Genomic DNA, 27,666 nt, shown 5'->3' on the forward strand with positions numbered 1-27,666 from the left:
ATGACTCAGCTACAAATAACATCATCCTCTTCAGCCCGCCCCAGCTAAGCTTAGGCCTATCAGAGCAGCTGGATTGAGTGAGGGTGGGCAACGGCTCTTAAAAAAAGGCCTAAAAACGATAAAGACTATATAGGGCTAAAAAATTGAAAATGCCATCGTGAGCTACTTATGGGGCCTCGGCGAGCTACCGGTAGCTCGCGATCGACCGGTTGGAGACCGCTGGTGTACACTAACCCGTGACTCCAGTCTTGAAGAAAGGCATTGATTGCTCAGGCCAGAGGGTCCAGCCTCCAACTGAAGAATTGGGGAAGCTGAGTGTTCAGACAGGATGCAAATAAATCTATCTGGCAAGGACCCATAGATGTTGCAGCCACTGAAAGATTAGGGAAATAACCTCCAATCGCTGGAATCTTTCAGAAATCGGGAATTTCAATCTGTTTTGGAGTAACCTGGCAGCTGCGATTTGCGCTGCTGGCAAAAATGCCAAAATTCATTGGCAATCTCCGCTAACATGCGAGATCTGGTGCCCCCCAGTTTGTTGATATATATGACTTCCGACGCATTGTCCATTCTTAGAAGTATGCAATCCAAGGATTTATGAGGAGACCACACCCCAATGGCAAAAAACCTGCCAGGAGTTGGATATGGAGCTGAAGTTTATGATGATGTCCGGCTGAGAACTGAATATCGGCCTGCCGTTCTAGGCCTCAATGTGACTCATCATTCCTTTTATTCGCTGGTGTCCTGAGAAAGGAAAACCAAGTCTGAATAGGACAGCCCTTTTCAATGGTGATGCATTTTGAGCCTTTGGAGAGCCTGATAACGAAGGGGACCTGGAAAAATTGCTTGAATGAAGGATGCAAGCACCCCTACGATCCGAGTCGCCTGTCTCAGAGATACCACCTCCTTGGATAGAAGAGGCTTTAATTCCCTCTTGACATCCTTTTTTTTTTTACTCTTTTGATTGAACAATTGCTCAGTATACAGCAAGTACAGTGGATGAATCAATCGTAAAGTGTACACATTAAGCAGAGCAGTCCATATCACATACATGAAGGTAAACAGTTGGGATGGGTTGGATTGTACAGTGACAAAGTTCCACCCCCTACTCCCACACTTCTCTCCTTCTGTTTAATAGCCTCTGTAAGTGTGCCTAATTCCCCACACCTTATCCCATTTCTTAGGGCAACCCCTGCTTTGGAAGACTACTTGCTCCCCTGTTGGCACCAGTCCATATCAGTTTCCCAGTCTTCAATACGGGGAGGCACCCCTATTGCCCCCACCCTGCAGGCATGCAAATTGTTGTGTTTAGCCACCCCTGCCGCCACAACCAGCCAAATCTTTTGGTATCTAGGTCATTACTTCTCACCTGCAATATTCAGGTGGTGCTATTTAGCAACTAGAGGAACGTATAGTACTGTGGCTTGGGCCATTATCTGCACTGCTCCTGTCCAGTAACGTGGAATTTCTGAGCATCGCCACGTTATGTGAAAAATGGTTCCTACTTGTCCGCAGCCCCTGAGACATAAGACAGTGTCACTTCTCCCTAATCGATGTAGAAGCACTTCAGAATACTATGATCTATGTAGTATCCGTAATTGGACTAAGTGGAAACAGGCACATATTACCACTTCCCTAGGACTCTGCACTGACTCGTCCCAGTCATCATCCTTAATTGTACCGATATTCTCTCAAAGTCTTCAACTGGTCCGGGGAATTATTAATAAATTTCTTGTACATCGTGGCGATAACCTTGTCTGTCAAGTGGTCTAGGAGGAGACGATCCTCAAGCATGCCACTTATGGCAGCTGTTCTCCCTCTACAGTATGTCATCGTAGGGCGTGCCCAAGCTGCAGATGCCTGAAACATTCCGGCTCTGCCAACTTATACTCTTGCTGCAGGACCTCAAAAGTCACTAGGGCATGTCCTCTCCACGCATTCAGAAGGAAACCCAACTGTTGAAGAGAAATGGTCATGTTCAAGTGTGATAAGAGGAGTTCTTTCTCCTGGGCTAGAGTAAGGAGGCTATCCAGATAGATTACAGGATGCACCCCGCGAGCTCATAAGAATTCCACCACAGGTTTCATTTCCTTGGTGAAACATCAAGAGGCGGAAGATAGACCGAAAGGCAGAGCAGAATACTCGAACCAGTCGTTCTGCCATTGGAACTGGAGATACCGGCAGTAAAGCTGGTAGATCAAGTTTCCTTCAAGTCAAGCTAGACCATCCAGTATCCCTCATTAAGAAGATCTCTGAGAAAGTGAATGCGCTCCATTTTGAAATGTTGGTAGCAAACCCAGTTGTTGAAATCTCTGAGGTTGAGAACCAGCCTGTGACCCCCCCCATACCACTTGGGGACCTAGAAGGTGGTACTGCAAAAACATCTTGGATGCAAAGACGCAAGCAAAATTGCACCTTTGACCAATAGAATCCAAAGCTCTTCGTCTCTGACTTCCTGGTCTGGAATGAAAAAGGCCGGGCGTGCAAGGACCCTTTGGGATGGGGCCTGCCCTGCACATCTGAGCAATTGCTTATTGTGTGATAAGAAATAAATACATCCCCCCAATGATACCTGACAAGGAGAAATCAGACTCACCTGTAATTGACAGCTGCGAGCCACCATGCTTTCCAGATCTGGAGCCGACCCCTCCCGTGCCTGGCTCTGTGGAAGTGGGAGCAGGAGGGGTAGAAGGTGCTGCCACTGCCATAATCTTGCCAGGAGTTGATCTGACGATCGTCAAACCCAAATAGACCGTTGGCATTAGGCTCAGCCTCTGCAGTCTAATTCTGAAAGTTTTGAGTCCATGCACATAATTATTGGCTTCCTGCGCCACATAGAGATGGCACAGTGAGCATCCCACCTGACAGATGGGACACTGAGCCCACCCCACCAGGACCTCTGGATCAATAGGATTCCCCATTTCCTTAGTATCAACCTCTAGCTATAGGGTCTTTGCCAGCTGTCGAGTGACAACCAGCAAGCGATCCTGGCAAGACCGCCAGGCTCTATCAATGCCTTTTTAGTGTCTTTGGAGAACTTTTTTAGAAAAGTATTCATGTTGCCATCAACCTCAGGAGTTTCGGAGACCTTGTCCTTCAAAGTTGTGTGGGGGCATCCTGTCCAGAGCCTAGCTTGTACCTCCTTGTCGGATTCTTTGCGAAGGTGGGCATGCATGTATGCGGTGACTTTGTGACATGGGGTCAAGTCGCTCAGTCTGGGGTGAATAATGTCCTCTGGGTCAAAGTCAAGGAGCTCTTGTTGGGACAAATCCCGGGAGAGGGCTGTATGACTCTTCATGGCCGGGACTGGCTGACGTCTGGGGAAGGGTCAGTAAGGGCATTGCCATCCAGGGGAAGAGAACCAGTGGTGGGTGGAGGGGTCAGAGCCAGTAGGCGTGCTGTAAATGTGGCACATCAAAAAGTATTGGGAGAGATGGGCAAAAGCAACTGTGAGAAAGTTTAGCTGCTTGTGTCTGGGCGAGCTCCTGGAAGGGACCTGGTGAGGGATTGAGGATGAGTGGTGGGATGGGGGGGGGGTGATAGCGCAGCGGTTCTCCCTATCATGCGTAGCTAGTGAGTGAAGGGTTGGCGGGCAATAGCAAGGACGTGGTTCACTGAGTGTTGGGCCGATGAGTCTGAAGCCTCAGCTAGTGCACCCCCCAGTCTAAACTACCCGCATTATAAGTCTCACCTGAGACCTGTGAGCCTGATTGATACATAGCTGAGCAAAAGTAAATGTGTACCTCAGAAGTATAAGGTGCAATCGGTAGGGAGGGGGGGGGGACGACTGCAAGGGCCCCAGTTCTGTGGATTGACCAGAGGTCAGCACTTCGTCCCCACAAGGCTGTGGTTCCAAATATTGGAGAATTACTTTATTGCCAATTAAGGTTAATCCAGTACCAGGCCAGAAGAAGAAGTAGGATTAATGTGCCCAAGGACGATGTCGAGGGAAGGAGGTCAGTGGAGGAAATCCTAGTCAAGGCCTGGGTATACACCGCTCGGTTCACAGATTCAAATCCTCCCCGCCCCCTCCCACCAGGTAGCAGAGCTAGCCCGTGTTAATATTCGACCCAAAGTGGGTAGTTCCCACCGTAGGCCCAGGTCGCCGGCTCGAAGAGGCTGCTAGAGCACCAGTGATGAGCTCTGATGTCTCCACGCACCTCTCCTAATCTAGAGAAAGCTGCGCGGGGTTGGGGACCAGGTGGGTGGCATAGAGAGAGGACTGCGGCCTGCAAGCTGACCCCCGGAGGGAGGGGTTGAAAGTGCATGTGACGTGCTGAAGAGTGCCATGCGTGTTGGGAATCACAAATAACAGGAATACAGCAGATGTAAAGCCTTAAACATTTGGCACATCATTAAACAAGTACTACTGAGTAATGGCTTTGAGAAGAGGGAAGAGGTACTTAGCTTTCACTGCAGCAGCAAAGACAGAGGAGGAGTCCTTGTGGTATGTCTATAATATAGGAGTTTGTGGCCCCTGATTACTTGATAGACTTCTGAGAAATGTAGTTTGTGTTATACTGTGTTTTTATTGGCTGCTGTGAGTGTTGCAGTAAAGCTAGAGAAGCATAATCTGAGTCTCCGGTCCTGACATAGAATATACATTTGACCCTAGCAAAGGGATGAACTCGTAACTAGAGCAGCAACTCCTATTTACATTGAATACGCTGTGATCGCACAATCATGTTTTTCAAGTGGCATTGGATATTACCGAAATGCCTGCCACTTGTCACAGGAGAAGGGTGAACGCAAAAGATTGCTACAGGTGGCCCACAGTCATACTGTTGCAGTGATACAGTTCGCTTATGTATGTTGAAGCATGCTTCGTGGATTAAGAGGTTTCAGTCCTTAGAATCAGACAGCTCTGACCGATGCTTTCTGTTTTAATCATGATTATGCTGCAGGGACATTTTTAGCTAATCTAATCTAGGTAATCAATATTTGTTTTGAATGTTCTCGGGAGTGCTCTTCTATCTCATTTAAATCTTTTTCACTTGTGTTTAAATGGTTGGTCCATTTATGTTATCAAAGATTTAGGGATTTTGTCTGGATCTCTTTCCTGAGATCCATTGTCACTGGTTCCATGCTGGCTAAAAACATATGGTTTGCTGTGTTCCAATTGGCCGGCACCTTGTAAATAATGTTAAAGTGTTGTTTAATAACTTTAATCAGAATTTTCCTGCTTGTTTTTTTGCCCATAAAGCATGTCTTAGGGACAACTGATAAACTAATCAACATCTGTAATCCCTCATTTCAAGTTGGGTGAAATAGGGAGGGGTATTTACCAGACATGGTAAATAATCCATAACCCAAGGGTGAGGTATTTACCAGCTTTCAGCTTGAACGTGAAATAGAGCACGCATAGTCTCTTTTTAACAAACCAAATTCTGCATGTTTCACCTGTCTGAATTTATCAGGAGAAAACTTTATGAGGCTGTGTCAATTATCACAAGTTTGCACAGGGTAAACAATTTAACCCTCAACTTGTAATGTCATGTTGGTGTTACATACAGTTGTTTTGCATGCCTCTGCAAAGTCACCATGTCGTACATATCACTATCTGTGGTGGACGAGCACATGATATAAGGTTTTGTGTTACAGCATCAAGGTTCCTTCCATGACGCGTCTGCCTATTTCTCTGAAGAGGAGTGGAGGCTTTTACACGATTGGCAGAAGGAACTGTACAAGAATGTGATGAGGGAAATTCACCAGGCCCTGCTCTCCCTGGGTAAAGTTATTATGTCTATCACTATAAAACGGTTTTACAAACTATGAAATGCCTGATATTTTAATTCATTTTTTTTCAATTGTTTTCCAGTTTTATTGTCTTTACTCTGTCCTGAAACTTTGTAAGTTCTCATTTTCAATGTCTCTGCTGTCATAAAATGGTTGCTTTCAAGTGAGTTGGATAACTACACATAGACTGCAGCAACAGAGATTATAGGGGGATAGATCGAATGATACTTTAAAGAAAGGAACAGTAGTTGATTCTGGATGAAATAAAGTCAAACATGGACTTATTATCAAGACATTGATTCTGCTATGTACAACGTTGGCACTTTTATCAATACTATGCAAGAAATGTGATATTCCCATCAATTAGTTTCTGCGGGGACCTCTGCATGATGCGTGAACATTAGTATAGCATGCTGTATGAAATCTCATTCCTAGGAAATGTACCCTGCTGCCTTTAAGTAAAGCGTACAGACTATAAAGATAGATGGTATATTGAGCAGCAAAGATGGATTTTTAGAAAACTTTAATTTTTTAGGTTTAAATCTGTTTACTGGTATACATCGGAGAATCGCCTACTTCCAAAAGCCGGTGGACATGATAAACATGGTGGCATGTATTCAATAACAAAAAAAAACAAAACCACAGAAAACAAGGCCTCTCTCCCAAACTGGAGTCTCAAACCTCCCCACCCTCCAAACAGTCCCTCCCCACACCACTTCCCATCGTTCATGGTGCCCAATGGTTGCATGTCTCAGTTCAAAGTAGCTCAGCAAAGAACGTTGCATATGCCTCATGTAGCTATTACCACTTGTAGGGAATAATGAGCTGGACTATGCAGTGGTGTCTATGGCGGTGAAGAGAAGCACCCTTAAGTATTTGGGGCTCGTTCGTTCTCTACATTCTTGCTGTAGAAAGTTAATGCATTGCCCCCATGTTTTCTGAAAGGAAGCCTCATCTGCATCATGTGTTGCCGGAATTTTTTCCATCCCCAGAAGTTTCCAAAGACAGTGTAGCCAAGCTCCATTATCTGGAACTGTGTATCTGCCACACAGCACTAAAATAGCCTGCCTAGCCACAGCCAGGGCCTGGGACGTCACTCTCCCTTGTGCAAGCGCAGTGGGAATATGAGTGCTTTGGGTAGTTCGAATAGAATGTAGGCTGGGAATGGGGGGAGTCTATGTGGAATATTGTGTTGATGCTGCTGAGTACAGATGACCACTATGGCAGAAGCTTTGGGAAGTTCTATAAGAGATGTGTCAGGGTGCCAGGCAAGCCACATCCCCTCCAGCACCCCGTGGACTTGTTCGGGTACCAAGAGTGGACCCGGGCAGGTGTGTAGTACCAATTGTGTGGGACCTTGATCATGGCTTTCCTTCCTGCGGTACTCGTTGCCACTGCACATGTGCAATGAAATGTATCCCCTTACTCCTTATCTGTTAATGTGCGGTCTAACCCTTTTTCCCATCTCTTCTGGGCAGTCATTTGTGCTTGTGGGGTCACTCTCTGGAGTAGCCTGTGTAGGTCTGAGATCAAATGCTTATCATTGGATTTGGGGAGTAGCCATTTCTCAAAAGTGGTCAGTGGCGGACTTCAGGTCCTCTTATCTTGGGCATATGTCACCCAATGGTGTATTTGCATGTAGTGCATGTACTCCCTCCCTGGTAGACCATATTCTGTCTATAGTTGTTCAAAGGGCTGTAAACCTTTTCGGTCATAAAGATCCCCTTTATGCTTGCAATACGCTAGCTTCCAGGCCATGAAGTTGCTGCCATCCCTGGCTGGCGGGAACTCAGGCTTGCCTATTATTGGGGTCAATGGGCAGGGCAGGGACATCAGGCCCAGCAGGGCAGCGGCATTGTCCCAGGCCATCATGGCGGCCCGCATTACCGGGGAACTATATTCTCCCCTTTTTCTGTGCCTCTTGGGCAGCCAGGGAGTTTTTCACATATGGATGCCGGCGACCGATTGAGCCATTAAGCACCAGTGTATCTAAGAGGTCTTGTGGTGCCATTCTAACAGGTAGCGTATTAGGGTGGCTATATAGTAGTTTTTGAGGCAGGAAATTCCCAGTCCTCCCTCTGATGTGAGGGCATACTGTTGCCGCCTCAGCATTCAGGCTTTCTTTCCCTTGCAAAATAACTTCTCTAGCAATTGTTGCATCACAGAGAGAATGTTCCCGGGTGGTTGTAGGGGTAGTGTACCTGCAGATACAATATTTTAGTTTGTAGGGTCATTTTAACCGCCGCTATACGGCATAAATATGAAAGGCCCCTCCATCTGCCGGTTCTGTAAATCCCTACAGGCTATATGGAGAAGGTCAGAGTAGTTCTGGTCCACTGAACACTGAACCGTTGAGCAAAGTTTAATGCCCAAGTAGGTAATATGGTGGGTTGCCCGGGAGAATTGGCATTGCCGCTGGAGAGCAGCCTGGTTCTCCCAGAGGTATTAAGTGCCAGGACCTGTGACCTTTGCATATTTAACTTCAACCCTGTTCCAAGACTAAAGGAGTCTAATTCATCGAGTAGGGCTGGGAATGCGGTTAGCGGGTTGGTAAGTGTCAAAAGAATGTTGTCTGCGTAGAGTGCTGTCTTGTGTTCTGTGTGGCCAAATGTGACTCCGGTGATGTGTGGGTTTCCATGTATTGCCTCTGCTAGGGGTTCCGTTGAAAAAGCAAAGAGGAGTGGAGACGGGCGGCCCCGTCAGGTTCCCTCTATACCGCAATGGGACCCAAGGTTGTATCATTGATGTGGACCTCGGCATCCAGTTGGTTGTAGCCACTGAACAAGCTGGTATTTGGGCGCTGGAGGTTTTGTCCATGATATAAAGAACACATTTTGTGTTATCAGGGCAGCTCCTTTCAGGGATAAACCCTGTCTGATCCGAGCTAACAAGGTCTTGCATATATAAAGATAATCGTCGAGCCAGGGCGCCTGTAAAAATCTTTGCGTCTACAATGAGAAGTGAGATGGGGCGATACGAGGAACAGACAGGGATCTTTACCCAGCTTGGGTATAACCGTAATTAGGGCTGTCTGCATCGTCAGGGTGAGCACACCAGTGTCTGCAAAAGAGCTGAGCAACTTGTTTAGTATGGGTGCTGAATGTGCACTACTGGTCTTGTAAAAGGCTGCTGTAAACCCACCAGGCCCTGGGGCTTTCCCAGTGTATAGTTTGGTGATGCTGGTGATGACTTCCTCTACTTTTCTGTCCCTTTCTAGCGTGGCCGATTGTAGTGTCGTAAAGGACAACAGTGGGATCGTGTCTAGGTACATCTGTGTGGCTTCAGTGGGGGCGGGGGTCTGAAGAATAGAGTGTGGAGTAATATATGCGGAATGCCTCTGCCATACCCTCCGGAGTGTATGCCATGTCCCCTGCGTGAGTAGTGATTTGGACAACATACCTGTCTGCTGTTTTGCCCTGAGTTTACAGGCTAGTAATTTACCTGCTTAGTCTCCACTGATATAATATCTATGCTTGGTGCATAATAACAAGTATTCAATTGGGACAGATAGGACTCCTGAGGCGGAAGCCGGGAGCTATGAGCTTTTGTTTTTAAAATTGTGAATATTTGTGTGCATTGCTATTCCCTACCTTGCTGCTGCATCTCGCCACCAGTCCTGCTTCTAATCTTCCCGCGCAGTCATCCCGGGGAAGCCCTCCTGTTCAGGCCACGCCCCCTCGGCGCTAGGCCACGCCCCCACGCCCTTTAAACGGCGCGTCATACCTTGCGCGGCCGGACAGATAGGACTCCTGAGGCGGAAGCCGGGAGCTATGAGCTTTTGTTTTTAAAATTGTATATTTGTGTGCATTGCTATTCCCTACCTTGCCGCTGCATCTCGCCACCAATCCTGCTTCTAATCTTCCCGCGCAGTCATCCCGGGGAAGCCCTCCTGTTCAGGCCACGCCCCTCGGTGCTAGGCCACGCCCCCTCACACTATATCATGTGTCACTTCCGGACGCGCAGCGGGCGCGCCGAAAGCGCACCGAAGGCGCGCTTAAGGCGAGCCCGTCTTCGCCCGTCCGTGATCGTACGCGGTCCAGGGCTATACCTCCTGCCCCACGGAAAGGACATATACGGTGGAGCAGGCAGGAATTACTGACTCTCTGCATGTCTACCCCAAGTTTACATAAACTGAGAGTGGAAGACCATATAGGCTGTGAATACTGCCACTTCTCTTTTGACCCTGGCAGGGATGTGGCCCCCAGAGATTATATCCTGGATTGTGGCCTGCTCAACGTACGCTCTCTGCGGAAACACAAATTGGATCTATACGACCTACTCACTGAGAAACAGTGGGATCTTGTGTTTCTTACTGAGACATGGCTAGATGAGGGCTCCACCCCTGATGCCTTAGAGGCACTCCCAGAGGGCTATACTATGCTCAGGCAAGATAGACTCACTGGTAGAGGAGGGGGCATTGCTATTATAGCACAGAAAAATCTACGTGGTCAATTAGACCACTCCTCTATCCTGGACAGTGAAGCAGGGAGCTTCACTGTCAAAGTGAATGAGAACTGTACGCTGAAGGGCATGCTAATTTATAGACCCCCAGGCCCTATAGCCAGGTTTGGGGAGAGTCTGGTGGAAGGCATAATGGAGGCAGTGTTATGCAAAGACAAATTTCTGATACTGGGAGATCTTAATCTACATCTAAACAGCCCTACAGATAATGTTGGTAGAGACTTCTGCCAGGCATTGGGAGCCCTCCAACTGAATCAAATAGTCAGTGGTCCAACTCACCAGCTAGGACACTTATTGGACCCCATATTCGTCAATTGGGGAGAAGTAGAAGCTAGGACCCCCATTCCCATCCCTTGGTCGGATCATCACCTGGTACCATTCCTCATACAAATTCCCGGGGTTAAACCCCCGGAGCCAGCCACACTATACCATCCCAGACGGGCACTAGATCCAAATCTAGTGCTTTGAGCTGTTGCCATGCTATCGTAAGCTGGCGCCAAACCTTCTGGGATCACGAACTCTTATATTGGGTCTTGAGTTACTCTTATGTTGGGTCTTGAGTGCGCACGCTGTCTCTTCCAGCTCTCTATGCTTTTCCTTCCTGTCTGTGTTGATTTTAGTTGCAATGACTATAAGTTCCCCTCTGGGACCGCCTTAAGGGCGTCCCAAAGGGTAGTAATTTGTGAGACAAACCTTTCATTCTCTGCCATGTAGGACGAGTTGCAGATAAAGTCTGTAATCGCTGACTGCCTCAGGAAGTTATCATTCAGTCGCCAGTGCCATTGCCTGGGGGGCAGGCGGGTCCGTCAAGGTCCCATAGGGTGAGCAACACAGGAGCGTGATCAGACAGGTAGATGACTTCTATATCAACCTGCTGCACCTGCAGGCTGAACGGTGTTGTGCCCAGATAGCAGTCCAAACTGGCATACGTCTGATCTGACGCAGAAAAAAACCTAGTTTTTGATATTTGAGGTGATGGGCTTGCTAAACATCCACTAGCCCAAGGTTCTTGAGCCATGTGTGGGGTGCTGCTGAGAAGGTTCCCTTTCACTCTAGGTGCGGACCAGTCAAGATCGGTGTCCATAATCATGTTAAAATCCCCACCTATATGTATCTCCATGTCTGGGGTCACCAGAATTGGGGGTATTGCCTTCTTGAGTATCGTTAGGGGCATATATGTTGCAGGATGTGATGGCATGTGAGCAATGCATTATGTGTACCACCAACAGTCTACCTGGGATCTCTGCTATAGTGAAGGTATTTTGCTTGTGAATTTATTGGCCAGTAATACGGCCAGCCACCTCTCTTAGCTGGGCCAGAGGACAAGACCTGTCGGCAGGGCTCGAGTCGGAGTACCACGCGGGTGGATGGCTTCCCCCACTTATTTTACCAGGTGGACGCCGTCCCCCCTGCCCAAAAGCTGGCCGCATTGAGGCCTTCACCAACGTGAAGGAGCTGTATGGAAAGATTACCGAGGCTTTCAAGTTTCCCCTCTCGGACGTGCGTATACTTTTACCAGTAAGTATGGTGGGTCATGGATTACACTGGGAAGGAGCATGGCTGCTGCCAGGGGGCACATGGTGGTAGCGGGTGTACTAGGCTACAAGAAGGCCCCTTAGGAAAGAGTGAACTGTGGCCAATGGCCAGCGCCTGATCTGGTGAATGTACCATAGATTTTGGGAGAGCTGAATTGTACCTGCCCCCATCGCCGCGTAACATTGCCGGGTCGATTCACAGAGCGTTTCACAGAATCGCTCCCAAAAACAGAGAATGCCGCTACATTCCACAGTGTGTTAACGTTGCCCCCAAGTGAAGCGGGTCTCCCTGTAATAAGAGGGGACTACCTTTCGTGACGTCACTTCCTGTGACCGCCTAACTTGGAGCGTCTCCCCACTTCTTTTTTAGGTCTCGCCTGAGCCAGTGCATGCGTTGCTCTGCGAGACATTTAGTAAGCGGCTTTTGAAAGTGCCACCACAGACTTTTGGTGGCCTCAAGCTTGCACGCGCGCAGCTGCCACCTGTCTTTCCTCCGTCACACAACTCCCGCTTCGCCCCCTCCCCCACCACAGATCGCTTCTCGTGGCTGCGCGCGGCCAATGCTTGCATCGCTCACCGCGATTGATCGCGATCACATTCGCGACTGTGTCACTTTCACGACCGTGAGGCCAATGCTTGTTTACTTCATCGATGAAAAACACCTATTGACATTTCGAAGAAAAACTTTGAGTGTCAGGCTTCCTTCTTATGTCATGGTTCTTACGTCTAATTATCTTCTTTCTCAAAGCCCACATACACGAGCAGCGACAGACATTTGGCGATACAAATGCAATTTTTTTTTTTTTAAAGGTAAGCTGTTTTTGCGAGGGAGAGTCTCGCTCCAATATCGACACGTGAGACCCCTAAAGTATGGGTAAAACTGTGCGATTTACTAAAGAGTAGCAGGACTTCGGCTGTTCGGTCTCATATTCACTTCTGGTTTCGCACTTCCCTGTACGTTTTCCCATTGGTCCCCAGCTGCTGCGTCACGCCTCTCGGTCACGTAATTGAAATTCCATGCCACCTTCTCCAGCCTACATCCTGTTCAAGTTGTCTGGCCAGACTTATAGCTTCAGCTTCCATGCTCATGTTTTTTACGGACTCTTTTTCCACTCTAGATTCCGTGAGCGGGATTAACAGGGCTTGCGTCAATGTGACGACATTCGTGAGTGCACCGCCGACAAAAACTTTGTTTCTCAAGGCTGCTTTTACGAGGCTGTATCCGCAGCAAAATATATTTCTGCAGTGCAACTTTTTTTTTTTAATGTGGAAGAGCAGAGCTGTTAGCCACGGGGCGGCATAATTAAGTATCCAGTGCAGCATTTCTTTCTTTCAATATTTGTAGTTTTATATAGCGCTAAATCAGCCCAAGCCCATTGGATCGTCCTACATGAGCACCTGTTACGTTACTTTTGAAGTAGACCCCCACTGCAGGCAGGAAAGAAAACAAACATTGGCATAGCCAATAGGTCTTGCTTTTGGGACCTTAAAAGTGTTTAGCCATGCAACAGTTGATGTTGTTGCACCAAGGATATTGTGCTGCATAACTAAATACTTATAAGGACCCAAAAGCGAGACCTATTGGCTGTGCCAATGCTTGTTTAGGACTTGTGCCCCGCCTGTCGGGCAAACCAGCGTGAGCAAAGCCGGTTCCAGACCCAGTTAAGCAGGTGCATTTCTTGCAGTAAACGTAAGTCACATTTTGAATCTATGAGAATGCGCCGCACAGAGCCACGTTTCGCAGGGGCTTAAGGCCCCCAGTGTCCTGGCTAAAGATGCGCAATCGTGGAAGTAGGTGAAGCCGCTAGACATGTCTGATGAGGAAAATGTTTTGGACAGCTATAGCAGAGTTAACATTTAGATATATTGTGTCTGTTACACCTCCAAGCACAAATTTGAGTTCTGTTAATCAACTCAATTGCACTTAAAATGTGATTGTCTGACAAAGGGCTTAAAGGGCTTACATTATTTTTCTTTCCTGCCATGTTGAAACTTGTGAATTTGCCCAAAACCACACCGAAAAGGAGAGACCTGATGATTTCTAGGACAGAAGGAGTTTTGGGAGAATTTTTACAGGTATCAAGAGATATGGAAAAATTGCACAAACCAATAAGAACAAGCATTGGCATAGCCAAGAGGGCTCGCCTTTGGGACCTTATATGTGTTTAGCCATGCAACAGTTGATGTTGTTGCACCAAGTATATTGTGCTACATAACTAAGTACTTATAAGTTCCCAAAAGCGAGACCTATTGCCTATGCCAATGCTTTTTATATTGTCCCCACAGGTCATCTTTTGATTCCCCCACTCTGTGGCTCCCTTGGCCTGGCAGAGTTGCCGATATTCAGGCAGCTCTCGTGTAATATGTGCCCGTGTGATAAACAGAACAACCTGCTCAGTAACTTGCAGAGAGCCCAAAGGGCTTCCCTGCTGCTAGGCAGCCATTTGACAATCAGAGCGCCTGGCCGCCTGCAGTAATTGTGTGGTTGTTTTCTTTTCACGGTCACACAGGCGTTCTTGTGTGAACCCCGCTACAGTTTATTTTAGAATAATGCCACTGTGGTAGAAGAGATGATGCTGCCAGGGGTCCCTTTAAAGAGACCAGTGCTGAATCTCTTCCTCATTTGGCGTTGGTTCTCAAAGCCCCCTTCTAGTGGCTAAGAATAAAACATGCCCTCTCTTGTCAATGGAAGAGATAGGCCAGGGCTAAACAATCTGCCTCCTGGGCTACAGACTAGTGTATGTGAACCAGTTATAAGATAAATAATCCCGGTGATTCTTACAGATATCACCTTAATTATTCCAATAGCATCTGATATCATTGTTTGCTTTAAGGCATCGCATACGTTAGTTTTACAAAAAGAGTGCTACCCATCCTTTAAGTGCAATTTGCAATCTTTATTCATTTTACCTAGACAAGTACGGTACCTTTGTGCACACAAGACCATTGTTTGTTGACGTACTGCTGAGAATTAAGTACCGACCTGCAAAAATTCTCGTTAATACCTTTTGAGTATCTTTAAAAAAAAAAAAAGGATTTAGAAATAGCCTGCTTTTCCTCAACACTGCATTCTCACATTTGGCACAGCGTTATCCACTCATGCATATTGCAAGCACTGGCAAAATGTTTGTAACTGTTGAGATATTGTGTACTAAACCCCGCAATAATGTTTACATTGTCATGGTACTCCTTATTCTTGGCCTTTTTGTCACATTATCACTACTGCTGTTTCAGTCTTGAGCTGTAAAATTGATGTCATTAAACCATTCATCAATGAGCTCATACATTTATCCTTTGATTCACTCACTCACCTAATAATTAACCATGCACTTAGTCAGTCACTTTATTTGTCCATCCACAAACTCACAACTTTGCCTCATTCTCACATTAACCCACTCAACCTTCCAAATGCACAAATTTGCCTGGCATTGAAGAATCACTTTTATTTATGATACAGGCAAGCTTCTGGGTTGGTCAATTCTATTTTTTCTTGTTGCTGGTGCAAAATAACATTGCTTCTTGTTGTGGATGCTGTTGATCATCAAGCATTGGCAAAGCCAAAAGGTCAGCTAATGACTTTTTTTTTTTTTTTTTTTTTTTTTTGAAACCGTTTATCACAAAACACATAAAAATATACAAAGATGGGCCTACAACCTTCCGGCCGGCCGCTAGTAAACAAAAGGAGCATATGATACACATTGTAGAGCGTGCATTGCGGCTGAGGAAGAAGCACAGGAGTTAACAGCGTTGATAGCAACACCATCCGGACCACACTATACGGTTTCATTTTAAACTGAAAGAACAACCAAAAGAACAAACCCACAAGGCAATCCACAGTCAGAAATAGCAGCATGTGCTCCCCTAGAAGGGGGACCGTACCAGTCCATGGGAGTATCAATAAGGGGAAGAAATCAGGACTAGGGCTGGGTAAACTCAATGCCCGGAGCGACGGAAGAGGGATCGGCTAGGGGGATGGGGCCGGCGACAGGTCGGGCAATAACGGCGGAGCACAAATCCCCCCGCGGTAGGCGTTCCAGGGGCCCCATACTTTCACCCATGTCCCAGGCTTACCTCTCGCCACATACACCACCTTTTCCCGAAACATGCACCAGTCCATATGTTCCTTCCAGGCCGAGACAGTCGGGGACCTCTGAGATCCCCACAGTTGAGCAATATCACGCTTGGCCACCATATATCCCAGAGTCACCCACCACGTCTGTGGCGCCGAGTAGTCAGCAGGTTCCCACACATTCAACAGGCATCTCCTCGCTTCGGGTAGCAGCACCACATGCGTAACCACACGCAGGACCTCATGCACACCACGCCAGAATCGCTCCACCTCCGGGCATTCCCACAGTATATGCAGAAAGGTCCCCAAAGCACCACACCCACGCTTACACAACCCGTCCACAGCATAGCCCATACGCAGGAGCCTTGGCCCCGTCATGTAGACTCTGTGGAGTATCTTGAGCTGGACGAAGCGAAGGCGGGCCGGTATGGCCACCTCTTTCGGGGAGGCCACCGCAGAGGTCCAGTCCTCGTCGTCCAGCTCCAGTCCATCGGCAACCCAAGTCTCGCGAAGGACAGTCAGCAATCCTGAGCGGTCATTGATCAGTTTTTTGTAGATCAGTGAGATCGTGCTGTCCGGAACATGTCCATCCAGCACTCTATCCTCCAGGGGGGAATACTCCGGGATGGATGCAACGTCCGGGAAGATGGAGCCCAGTGCATGACGGATCTGCAAATACCGAAAGTACTCCCTATCATGCAACTGGAATTCCGTCTGCAGCGTCTCGAACGTTTTTAATCCTCCCCTCGTCCAGAGATCCCCCACTTTACTGATGCCTATCATGTCCCACTTCTCGAAGCCCTTCGAGGTCCACAGGGAGCCCAACCGCTCGGACGCGTATAGTGGTGTTGCCCGGGTCAGACGGTCCTTCCACCCCATCGCCGCATTGGCCGCGTGCCACACACGCACCATGACACGCGTGGGGCCGGTCAGCCGAGCGTCGGGCGCGCCGGAGTAGAGCGCTCGATTATAGTCCCCACCCGGGAGTAGCATCTTATCCATTTCATATGCCGGGTTTAAGGCGGGCCCGTACAGGCCGTGATTAATCGCAGCCAGCTGGGAGGCCCAATAGTACCGTTTGATATCCGGGAGGGCGATCCCTCCGTCATACCATGGGAGCGTCAGCTTCGCCAGGGCGATACGCGGCCTCCCGTCCCAGAACAGGCGGCGCTGCAAACTCTCCACCTCACGGAAGTAGCGCGCTGGGACGAGGTCCATGGTGTTCTGCAAAGCGTACAGGAAGCGCGGCAGAGACATCATCTTGAACAATGCCGAGCGGCGAAAGCGGCAGGCGCCGCCAGTGTGCGACGTCTACCTTCAGGCGCTGGAGGGGGGGGAGCAAGTTCCGTTCATACCGGGCCTCCGGGTCCAGAGTAATGAAGACACCCAGGTACCGAAATCCCTGCGGGGCGATCTGGATCGGACAGCCCCGCGGGAGAATAGGAGCCTCCCCAGAGAGAACATACACGCACGATTTAGCCCAGTTGATGACAAGACCGGAGTTACGACCAAATGAATGTAAAACATCAACCAGTACTATCAGTGATTTACGTGGGGAAGCTAGGTACAGAAGGATATCATCAGCGTATAGGGATACGCGGTCCTCATACTCGGGGGTCCAACGGAGACCACGGATGGAAGGCTCCCATCGCAGCCACTCCGCCAGGGGCTCCAAGGCAAGCGCAAAAAGGAGCGGCGATAAGGGGCAGCCCTGTCGCGTGCCCCGGCCCAACTCAAACGGAGCCGATACTCTACCGTTCACCACCACCTGCGCCAATGGGCCCGAATACAGCAATTTGACCCAACTGATGAACCCTGCGCCAAAGCCAAACTTCGCAAGCATCGCCCAGATGTATGGCCACTCAAGCGTGTCAAACGCCATAGTGGCGTCCAAGGACGCCAAAATGGCCGGCTCACGTATGTGCTGAACACGTGCGAGTACCCCATGCAAACGCCGCAAATTAAGGGCCGTGTTACGCTGGGGAATAAAGCCGGACTGATCCTGGTGAACCAGTTCGCCCACCACGCCGACCAGCCGATTGGCCAGGACCTTGGCGAGAATTTTGGGCTCCGCATTCAGTAGCGAAATGGGCCGATAGGATGTAACCCGGTCCCGAGGTCTCCCCTCCTTGTGGATAACCACGATTGTAGCCAGACGCTGGTCCAGCGGGAGGGAGCCCACCGAGTGAGCTTCCAGGAACATCGATCGGAGATGTGGTGCCAGCGTATCCGGTCGCAACTTGTACAACTCGATGGGGAGACCATTAGGACCCATGGCCTTGCCGGAAGCGACCGAACGTATGGCGAGGGCGATTTCGTCGGAGGTTGGAGGGGCGTCCAACGACACTCTGTCCTCCTCCGAAAGGGAAGGCAGCGCGATATCCCTGAGCAGGGCACGGGAGTCCTCTTCAGAGCGGGAAGACACCGGGGTATAGACCCCACGGAAATAATCCGCAAAGCAGGAGACAATTTCTTCCGGCTCAGTCACACACACACCGTCCGTCGTCTCAATCAGCGGGACTACACGACTCCCTCTCTCCTTTTTGTCCAGCCACGCAATCAATTTACCAGCCTTGTCACCCACATCATACAATCTCCCCTGTTGCTCTCTACTGAGGCCCCTGGCTGCCTCCGTGACGAGGGCCCTATAGGCCGCTTGCTTGAGTTGGAGAACATGTAATACGGCATCCGTCACCCCACATTCTAGATTACTCTCCAACTCGGCTATCTCAGCTTCCACCAGGGTCACCTCCTCCCGCTCGCGCCCCCGGGTGTGGGAAATAAGGGACAGGGCCTCTCCTCGTAGTACTTTCTTGAATGCCTCCCACAGTGAGACAGCCGAGGGCACGGACCCCACATTCTCGTCAAAATAGCGCTGGAGGGATTTAATCAATTCAGCGCGAATGGTGGGGTCGCGCAGGTACCAGGGATTGATCGGGACCACCCTACCCTCACCCCTCGGAAAAAGATCCAGGTGTAACAAGAGCGGGGAATGGTCCGAGATACCCCGTGCCAAATGGCGCACCTCTCCCACCCTCCCAACATAGGCCGCCGGGACCAGGACATAATCTAGTCGTGAGAGACTACCATGGGCCCCCGAATGGAAGGTATACTGTAGTTGCGTGGGATGTTTTAAACGCCAGCAGTCCACCAACCCCAAAGTGTCCAATAGACCAGAAAGCCACGCTTGGGCCCGGGGGAGGTCCCTAGGGGGGTGACGATCCACAGTCCCGGAAACCACCGCATTAAAATCCCCCCCCACCACCAGAATCCCCCCCGGAAGGCCAAGGAGGAGGCGTCCAGGTCCGCAAAGGTAGTCGACTGCAGCCCCGGCGGGACGTACACTGACACAAATACAACCACTTTGCCCTCCATCCTTCCCACCAAGACCGCGTAACGTCCCCTGTCGTCATGGAGCACCTCATCAATCTCCAAGCGGAGCGAGTTCTTAACCATGATGCCCACACCCCTTGAGCCAGACGTGAAGCCCGAATGGGCTACCAGGCGATAGCCACGCCGATTCATGGCGCAGAAGGAATTGCCAATGAGGTGTGTCTCCTGCAGGAAAACTACATCGGGCGAAAGTCGCTTCAAGAACTGCAGGACTACCCCTCGTTTTATCCTGTCCCCCAGTCCGTTCACGTTCCAGGACAACAGAGTTAATTCCCTACCCCCCATCATAAACAGAAGCCACCATTTGTCCCCCCGAGAGCACTATTGAGCGAGTACAATGATAATCTTGCCTTGTGGTAAAAACGAACAACACCCCCCCCCCATCCCTGCCCACCCATCCCAACAAAACTCCCCCCTCCCTGCACCCCTGCATGAGCCCGAACAGCCCCCCCAACGTGCAGTGTGCCTGTCGCCCATATATATAGTAAAGACTAGCTAAACCCCCTAGAGGAGGAAGGAGAACCCCCAGTAGACCCCACCCAACCTCCATAGGAGGGGAAATTATACAAACAGACGCTTAATCGAGAGTGGCATCAGTTTTGTCCAGAGCGAAGTCCAATATTACCCCCTCAATCCCGATCCAGAGTGTCGTTTCCCCCCGCCACCCCCCCCCCCCCCCGCCCCCCGGATCACGATCCCCAGACAGAGTGTCCAGCCAGTCTCCGGCCGCTTCGGGACGGTCAAAAAAGTGCGTGCGACCCTCTACCTCCACTCGCAGCTTGGCCGGGAAGAGCATAGCGTATTTAAGGTTCAGGTCCCGAAGACGGCGCTTGACGCCTTGGAAGCTCAGTCTCTGCTTCTGGACCGCTGGGGTGAAATCGGGGTAAAAATTCACCTCCATATTGTCAAGCTTAACCGGCCCATGCAGTCTGGATGCTTGCAGGATAGCGTCTCTGTCCCGAAAGTTGAAGATCCGGGCAATGAGAGGCCGCGGAGGGGCTCCGACCTTCGGCCTTCCCCCGGGAACCCTGTTGGCCCGCTCCACAGCGAAGAATTTACTCAGCCCCCGTGGCTGGAGATGGGTAGCGATCAGGTCCTCCACAAACAGGTCCGCCGCCGCTTCCTCCCGTCCCTCAAGCACCCCAATGATGCGGATGTTGTTCCTCCGGGCCCGACTCTCGGAGTCCTCCAGGCGCCGATCCATAAGCGCGGTCGCCTGACCAAGCCGGCGCACCTCTGCCTGTAGTACCGCCACCTCGGTGGTAAGGCCCGATGCGGTGTGGGCCAAAGAATCAACTCGGTCATTGGTCTTGGAAAGATCGGCCCTCACCAGGCCAACATCCACGAGGACCGAGTCGATCTTCTGTGCCAGTGTGTCGAATCGCTGGCCCACCGAGGCCTTCATCTCGGCGATGGCGCCCATGACATCCCGCAGAGTCAGATCCGTGGGGAGGTCCGGGGCATCAGGAGGGCCCTCAGGGAATTTGTGCGGTCCGCCGGGAGATCCCTTCTGGAGGGTGTAGCGGTCCATACTATTGGCCTGAGGGGTGGTGCCACGCCGGGTCGATTTGGTCTTTGCCCGATCTCCATCTTGTTTCGTGGCCATGGCCACCAGTCCCCCGGTCGCACCAGCCACGTCGTGAAGGGCAAGCAATCAGGGCCACAAGCTCCGGGGGGGGGCACCCCAGATCGGCGGGATGGGTCACAGCCAGCAGGCAGGCCGAGTCTCCCAGCGAGACCACACCAGCACAAAGAGCCCCGCGACCCAACCCTACCGAGACGGCAAGGGGGTGCGAAAGCGAAAGTGCGGGGTACGCGACTCGCCAGGCCCGGCCCGGCCCGCCGCTGTTGATCACTTTGTCACTGGATCACCCCTCAGCGCAAATCCGGGGTCTGGCGAGGAGAAGGCCGCAGACTTCAAACGGTGCTTACTCCGGTGTCCGAGGTCCGATTTGACAACGGGAAGCGGGTGCCACCTCAGCTCAGGCTCACCAATACATTCCCCTCATCCGAGACAGGATTAATTCAGGATAGTCGTAGGAGGTTGCGGAGGTCCCCGGGAGCCTCGCACCTACGCGGCCATCTTGGTCGCGCGCTAGGCTCCTGGATGAGCTAATGACTTTTAAAGGCGAGACCTAGTGGCTTTGCCACTGCTTGATCGCCATGGGACTCATTTAATCTCAAAATCTTAAAACTTCCAAACAAGTGGAACGCCTTGAAAAATTCTAAGCAAAGTCTTACATTACTCCCTCTCCAAAACTATTAACGGAAGCTCTAATTACCGTGCAATGCACCCCTATCTTCTTTGCCCCGCACCACACTGTAAGCCTATGCCCGGGGAATATGCTCCCTCAAAAGAGCCACCATTATCGATTCACGACCAGCAAGAAGTCAAACAATAAAACTGGGTCAAATAGGGTTAGTGCAGGCGTTAGCACAACAGGCTTGTTTTTTACAGATTGGTTCCCCGATAAAAAGGAGAGACTTTTTTCTATTATATACAGCAATTAACACTGCTACCTTCTTAGCCACGTCTGCGAGAAAATCAATGTCACGCCCCCCCCGCCAGATCATCTTTTAGCCTGACCCTAGCGACTCAAGAATCGGGTGCCATGTTGGGGTGTTTTATGACTCACATGGGGGCTGGAGCGCCTCGAGCATCTCTGCAAATTCCACACTATTTTCTCACCTACTCGTGTGTCCACACCATCAATTGAGGTCAACAATGTCATCAGGATGGGGACCAGGCGCCTTTAAGACCACCATGACTGTCGCGTTCAGGCCACTACCTCCCACCCACCTCTGGATACTGCAAGCGATGAAAAGAAATGTACCGCAGCAAGGTTTTGACAGGCTTGCAGAATGTTGAACACCAGGCCTGGGAAGAAATGGGCCACTTTCTTTTGTTCCACTCGAGACTGCCCGCCGTCTTCAAAACTACGACATCTCAAAAGCAATTGATAATTCTTAAGGCTCCAGGTTTCCAACAGATTTGTTCTTCAGTCTGGCAAATTAAATTCATGAGAAGAACTGCATGTAATAATATGACCTGCATATTTAAGAATAAACGGTAGTGTTGACACACATTCTATTCACAGACAGCCAACTATTCAGCCAGGCATATAAATCACAAAAGGACTACAGCAGATCCGCATTAGAGAAAAAGCAATAAAAGCTGCATTGTCAGAAGCAAGAGCGGGCAATCTAATTAAAGTAAACAAAGATGGCGTCGGGCTGTCCACATGCGTGTGCATATTTTTGTCACTCCGTACATATGCACATCTTGAATCGATTACAAAAGGCCCTCACATGGCCAGACAGTGCTGCGCACTGCTAACGCCAGGCGAGACCTAAAAATACATTTAGTGGACAATAAATACAAATTTTGACAGAGACAAACAAATTGAATACAAATACGCACTACTGTAATCAAGACTGAAGAACAGAGAGGCTCAGCATTGATGAAGAAAGGCCGACAACAAAAAGCACATTTATACTGCACAAGCTCTTGAATAAATAAATATTTGCAAGCTTACAATCGAGAGTTTCAAGCAATCAGCAAAGTTTAAAAAAAAAAAAGAAAAAGAAAAAAGATGAATTCATCAGGCCCGTCGTTGGCTGCAAGAACCCTTGGGATGCCAAAGGCTAAGCGTGCCAGTGGTTGGGCACACAGGTTGTCAGATGCAGGGACTGACCACAGACCAGGCCCGGCTTCCAACTCTCATTGTGTACAGCCAGTGGCTGTTGCCAGTGGGCTGACGATATTTTAAACTTTTTTTTGTTTCCGATATTTTTTCATCCCAGAATACTTGATCCAGAACTTTTACTTTTCAATGTTTGAAGAGGAATAACAATTCTCTAAAGTTGTAGCTGTCCGGATGCTTCAAGCCGATTTGACAGTCATCCTACCCACACCACATTCTCATCATCATAGAACTTGCAGTGATCCACGCCGCTGTGATCAGTATTGGTTTTAAGATAAAGCAAATAAGTTCATGCTGTGATAAAGGCGTTCACTAATGTGCCACCTTATCTTTAACGCATTAGTGGGCCATAAGAACCTTTGATAGGATTCTGTTATTTGGGACATCTCAATAGAAAGTGAGGGAGAGTGCTCCAAACTGGGACGGAACAGTCTGAAATACAAATCTTTATTAAGGACTAATTAATTTCTTCAGGGGCTAACTACCAGGCAAATTATTAAAACCAAAGTCCACATATTGTCGATCCTTGCTGTGGCTCCACTTATTGCTACATTTTACTAGTATTTTATAGATATAGATACTCTGGACAGAGTGCATCTGTTTCTTAAGGAGCCAGTTTTGCAGTACATTGACCTGTGGTCTCTTGTGAGATAGTAATCTGCATATAGCTCAGGGGCAAACAGCTTTAGAGCAGCATTTAAATCTCAGATGTACAGATGTATTTGATGCACGACGCAGAGAGCTCTAAAGAGCAATCTGGATCTGCCTTGCCTTTTTGAAATAACAGTTAAAGGCTACTCACATTGGTGTGAACTTCTAGTGTCTTTGCTGTGCACCTAGGAGCAGTCTCAGGCGATAGAACCAACTGCAGCCAAGAGACAGTCTTGTCAATTCAAGAGCTAATTATACTGAAGTGTTTTGCTGCTTTGCTGATCTGTGAGTCAGACAGCCACCCTTGTGTAGGTGAACCAGCCTGAAGGCTTCCCTGAGGTAGCAATCCCTCTTGAATCTGTATACATTTACTTGGTAAAAATAATTGAAGTAATGGTCACATCACTGTTGTGTCTAGAGTCACTGACTGGGGCAGAACTTTGGTGTCTGGCATATTTTTTTCTCAGCTAGAATGGGTTTTAGGTTTCAGAAAAAAATCCACTACACAAAAGTACCTCATGCAGCACAGTAACATAGACTACCTCAAGCTGAAGGGGGGAGGGTACATGAACATTACTCTCTATCATAATCATCTTACAACAGAACTCGGAAAGCATCCTTTATTGTCTCCGCACGGCATTCCGATAAAAATATTTCCAAGCCATTGAAACCTGAAACAAGCTCCCCTTGCCACACCACCACCATCATAGAAGAGGCTTTAAAAGTGCCTTCTTTTGTGCTCTCCAAAAGGTCATGGAATCAAGATGAGGGAAAAAATTACAACGAGGGGATTATTGAAATGGTAGGTTAGAGAGAGGCAAAAAAAATGGAGAAAAAGAGCAGGCAAGAGAATGTGGGTACAGAGACGCACATAACTAAGTAGTCATTTGGCCCTTGGGGGGATGCGGATCCAATAGCAGTCAGTGGTCACTTTTCATCTGACGTCAGCTCTGAGCCAAACCTCCATTGACAGAATATCCACAGGTCCTGCCAGCACCTTCGGTTCTGTAAGATTGATGCACAGCAGTGTGAGGAGGAGGGAATCCACCCAGCAAACACCTGCATCTAGAACATCCACTACACTGTGCTCTCTGACAGGGAATCATCTCCCTCCTGTGGTAAATCCAGCAGACTGTGGGCGTCCGCTTGCTAAGTTATCTCTTTCTAACCAAGTCCACACTGAGCTTAAGAGGGTATTTTATCATTACTTCTGCATTCTTGGACTCAGAGGTGTGCTGTAGAGATATGTCACCTATCAGTTGTCTGGGAAATGTCAGAGTAGAAAAATACCAGGCTCTTTGAAATCTACATCGTACCCTTGCATTTCACCACCTCCAGTATCCTGAGTTTGACATATTCATCCCTCAGAGTTGGCATTGCTGTCAGACCTTCCTTTTTTGCTGATGGGGTAGTTGGATTGAGGTGAAAACATCTCCTCATTGTCATAGTGAGATATCCCAGGGACAATGTAGATTTGACGGCCATCACATGACCATAGACTTCCACAGGTCAGACACTTTTTCTGGAGATGGAACTCCTCGGACACTGAGATTCTTCACCGGCAATGAAATTGTCACTACATGCTTAAAAGATGCTCACTCTCCGTGCCTTGAATTTGTTGCAGCTGTAGAAAGTGCAAGCCCAATCTTCCACTGGGTTTGCTGCAAGTCAAACTAGCCTTTGTAGAAGACCTCAAGGTAATTTAAGATCGTCTTTAAACACACAGACACGTTTCCTTGTACAAATTGAAGTCTTGCTCTCAGGCGAAAGATGCCTCTCTACAATGTCCAGATGAAAGAAATGAGCGTTTGAGAACAGTACTTTCTTATAGACTTGTCATGCCAAGTTGTCAGTTTGGTGCCTGCGTGTAGTTTTTCTACTTGTTCTGTCACAGCACTGATTCATCAAACCACCATTTAGCTGTACCTCTGCAATGCTAGGGGTTGTACGTTCTCTGTTTCTGTGTCAACCACTATGTGTATTCCCCATAGTATGTCAGACTGCCATATTCAATGAGAGGAATTCAGTATGTCCTTGCACTGCTCCACAATTACCCATTTTGGGGATTTTTAAGAACCCTTATGGGGCTTTCTGTCCAGAAGAAGGGGAAAGACCCCCCACAGATGACCTTCAGTATGCTAGCCTTTAAATGTAGCCACTTTAGATTGTTTCACCAACTAATAAAGGTTATTGTCTGAAGAGTTATCTTTGTTTTCATCCTGTAGTGCAGGCATTCCTTTATACCTAGCCACCTTGGCAATGGGATGTGGAGGGACATATGTTGCTCATAGGGGCAAAGGACCATCCAGTAAAGAATGCTTAAGATGATGTGTGGCCAAGGCAAGTTTTTTGGAGTAGTACAAAGTTTGAGTGTTAAGAGACTTCCTTGGAGGACAAGATCCAATCTTCCGTTCCCTAACAAAGTGTCATAGGCTTCTGGAAAACAATGATCTTTTATTCTATTTTATTTTTATTTTGAGGGTTTTATAGAGCGCGAACAGGATCTTTGCAGATATCAGAGCGCTTTACATTAAGCAACTGTTAGTTATACAAACAAATTCTATGACCAACAACGTTTACCAAGTCCTTGGGGCTCCAGATAAATGTATCTAGCCTGGACCAACTTCCAGAGATCTCTAGAGTCCTTGCAAGATCACTGAGACAGAATCCGCTTGAGTTGTTAAATGGAAGATGACCTTGAGCTTGGACCAACTTCTAGAGACATCCAGATTGGTTGTGGTACCTCTGAGACAGAAGGCCACATGAATTCTTAGATAGAAGATCACATTTAGCTTAGAACAACTTCTGGAGACATTCAGAGTGTTATAGTGTTATTGATGTAGAGGGACTCTTGAATTGTCACATAGAAGATAGTTTCTAGCCCAGTCCAGCTTATCGAGCATCCAAAGTCATTGTGATACTGCTGCGGTGAAGGGCTGTTTGATGAGTTTAATCAGAATTCATGGTCACTTCATGTAGCGTTACTGCTGCCAGTGAATCCCGAATGCCCAAACAAAGCTCCCTGAAGCTGCTTGTCAACCATGTAATGGGGAAGGCACAGCGTAAAGGGTGACCTGGACTACCCAGCGCTCCCCACAAGGTGCCCCGTTCTGCAGTTTCCCAAGGTAGAAATGCCAAGAAAAGGGCACGTAACAGAACCATCGATAATATCTCACCAAGAATGTGTAAAGCATCCTGGTTGCTTTGGTAAAATCCACCACAAGGGCAAGTGCTCTGCTGCTATCAGCCTAATTGCTGAGGATTCTTTGAACCAAATCAAACAAACAGCATCTGTAAAGCACAACACTCTCACCCTTAGGGATATCTGGGTGCTGTGTCTCCGTGGAAGAGCCAGGTCTTGAGTCTCTTTCTGAAGTCTGCTAGCGAGAGTGCTGTACGGAGCTGGAGGGGAAGGTCATTCTAAGTCCTGGCCGCGATGTAGAAGGAGCGGCCACCACTGTGGCTGTGATGTGGGGAGTGTGTGCGAGGGCTAGTGAAGAGGAGCTCAGGTGTCTAGCAGGTTGGTGGAAGTTCCATCGATGGTTGAGGTAGACAGGTCCTAGGCGACGGAGGGCTTTGTAGGCGTGCGTGAGAATCTTGAACTGGCATCTTCTGGATGGGGAGCCAGTGGAGGTGTCTCAGGTGGGGGGTGATGTGAGTTTGTTTGGGGAGGTCCAGGAGGAGTCTGACTGCAGCATTCTGTATCGTCTGGAGTCTTCTGAGGAGCTGGATGGAGGTGCCCTAATCGAGGCAGCTGGTGACGAGGGCCTGAGTGACGGTCTTTCTGGTGTTGGTTGGGATCCATCTGAAGATTCTGCAGATTATGCGAAGCGTGTGGAAGCAGGAGGAGGCGACTGTGTTGACATGTCGTTTCATGTTCAGTTGGCTGTCGAGGATGATGCCGAGGTTACGTGTGTGATCAGTGGGTGTGGGGTCACCTTTTACCGGCAAGAAGATGTGGGGAAAGGAAAGTGTGCAGATTCTTTGGTGCAGAGAATTCTTTGTGTTCTTTATATTGAGAATTGACGTCTTCTGAAGATGTAATTTGCAGTACTATAAAGAGTCTACAATTGTGGACCTCAAAGAAAAAACAAGTCAGCAGATTTGTATGGGGGAG

The 27,666-nt window shown here is 48.8% G+C and overlaps 1 protein-coding gene across 3 annotated transcripts in view; it reads left to right on the forward strand.

The window, feature by feature from the left end:
- The window catches only part of LOC146813473 (uncharacterized), a 263,778-nt gene that overhangs the window by 43,116 nt on the left and 192,996 nt on the right, over positions 1-27,666 (forward strand). For all 3 annotated transcript variants that reach the window (XR_014966985.1, XM_085620277.1, XM_085620278.1), the window contains exon 2: positions 5,602-5,728. Coding sequence is in view for 2 of the 3 variants with exons in the window: in XM_085620277.1 (XP_085476403.1) it covers positions 5,602-5,728 (127 nt within the window). In the remaining variant the exon portion in view is untranslated. The remainder of the gene's footprint in view (positions 1-5,601; positions 5,729-27,666) is intronic.

The sequence above is a fragment of the Triturus cristatus genome, chromosome 7, assembly GCF_964204655.1.
Source record: "Triturus cristatus chromosome 7, aTriCri1.1, whole genome shotgun sequence".
NCBI classification, from domain to species: Eukaryota; Metazoa; Chordata; class Amphibia; order Caudata; family Salamandridae; genus Triturus; species Triturus cristatus.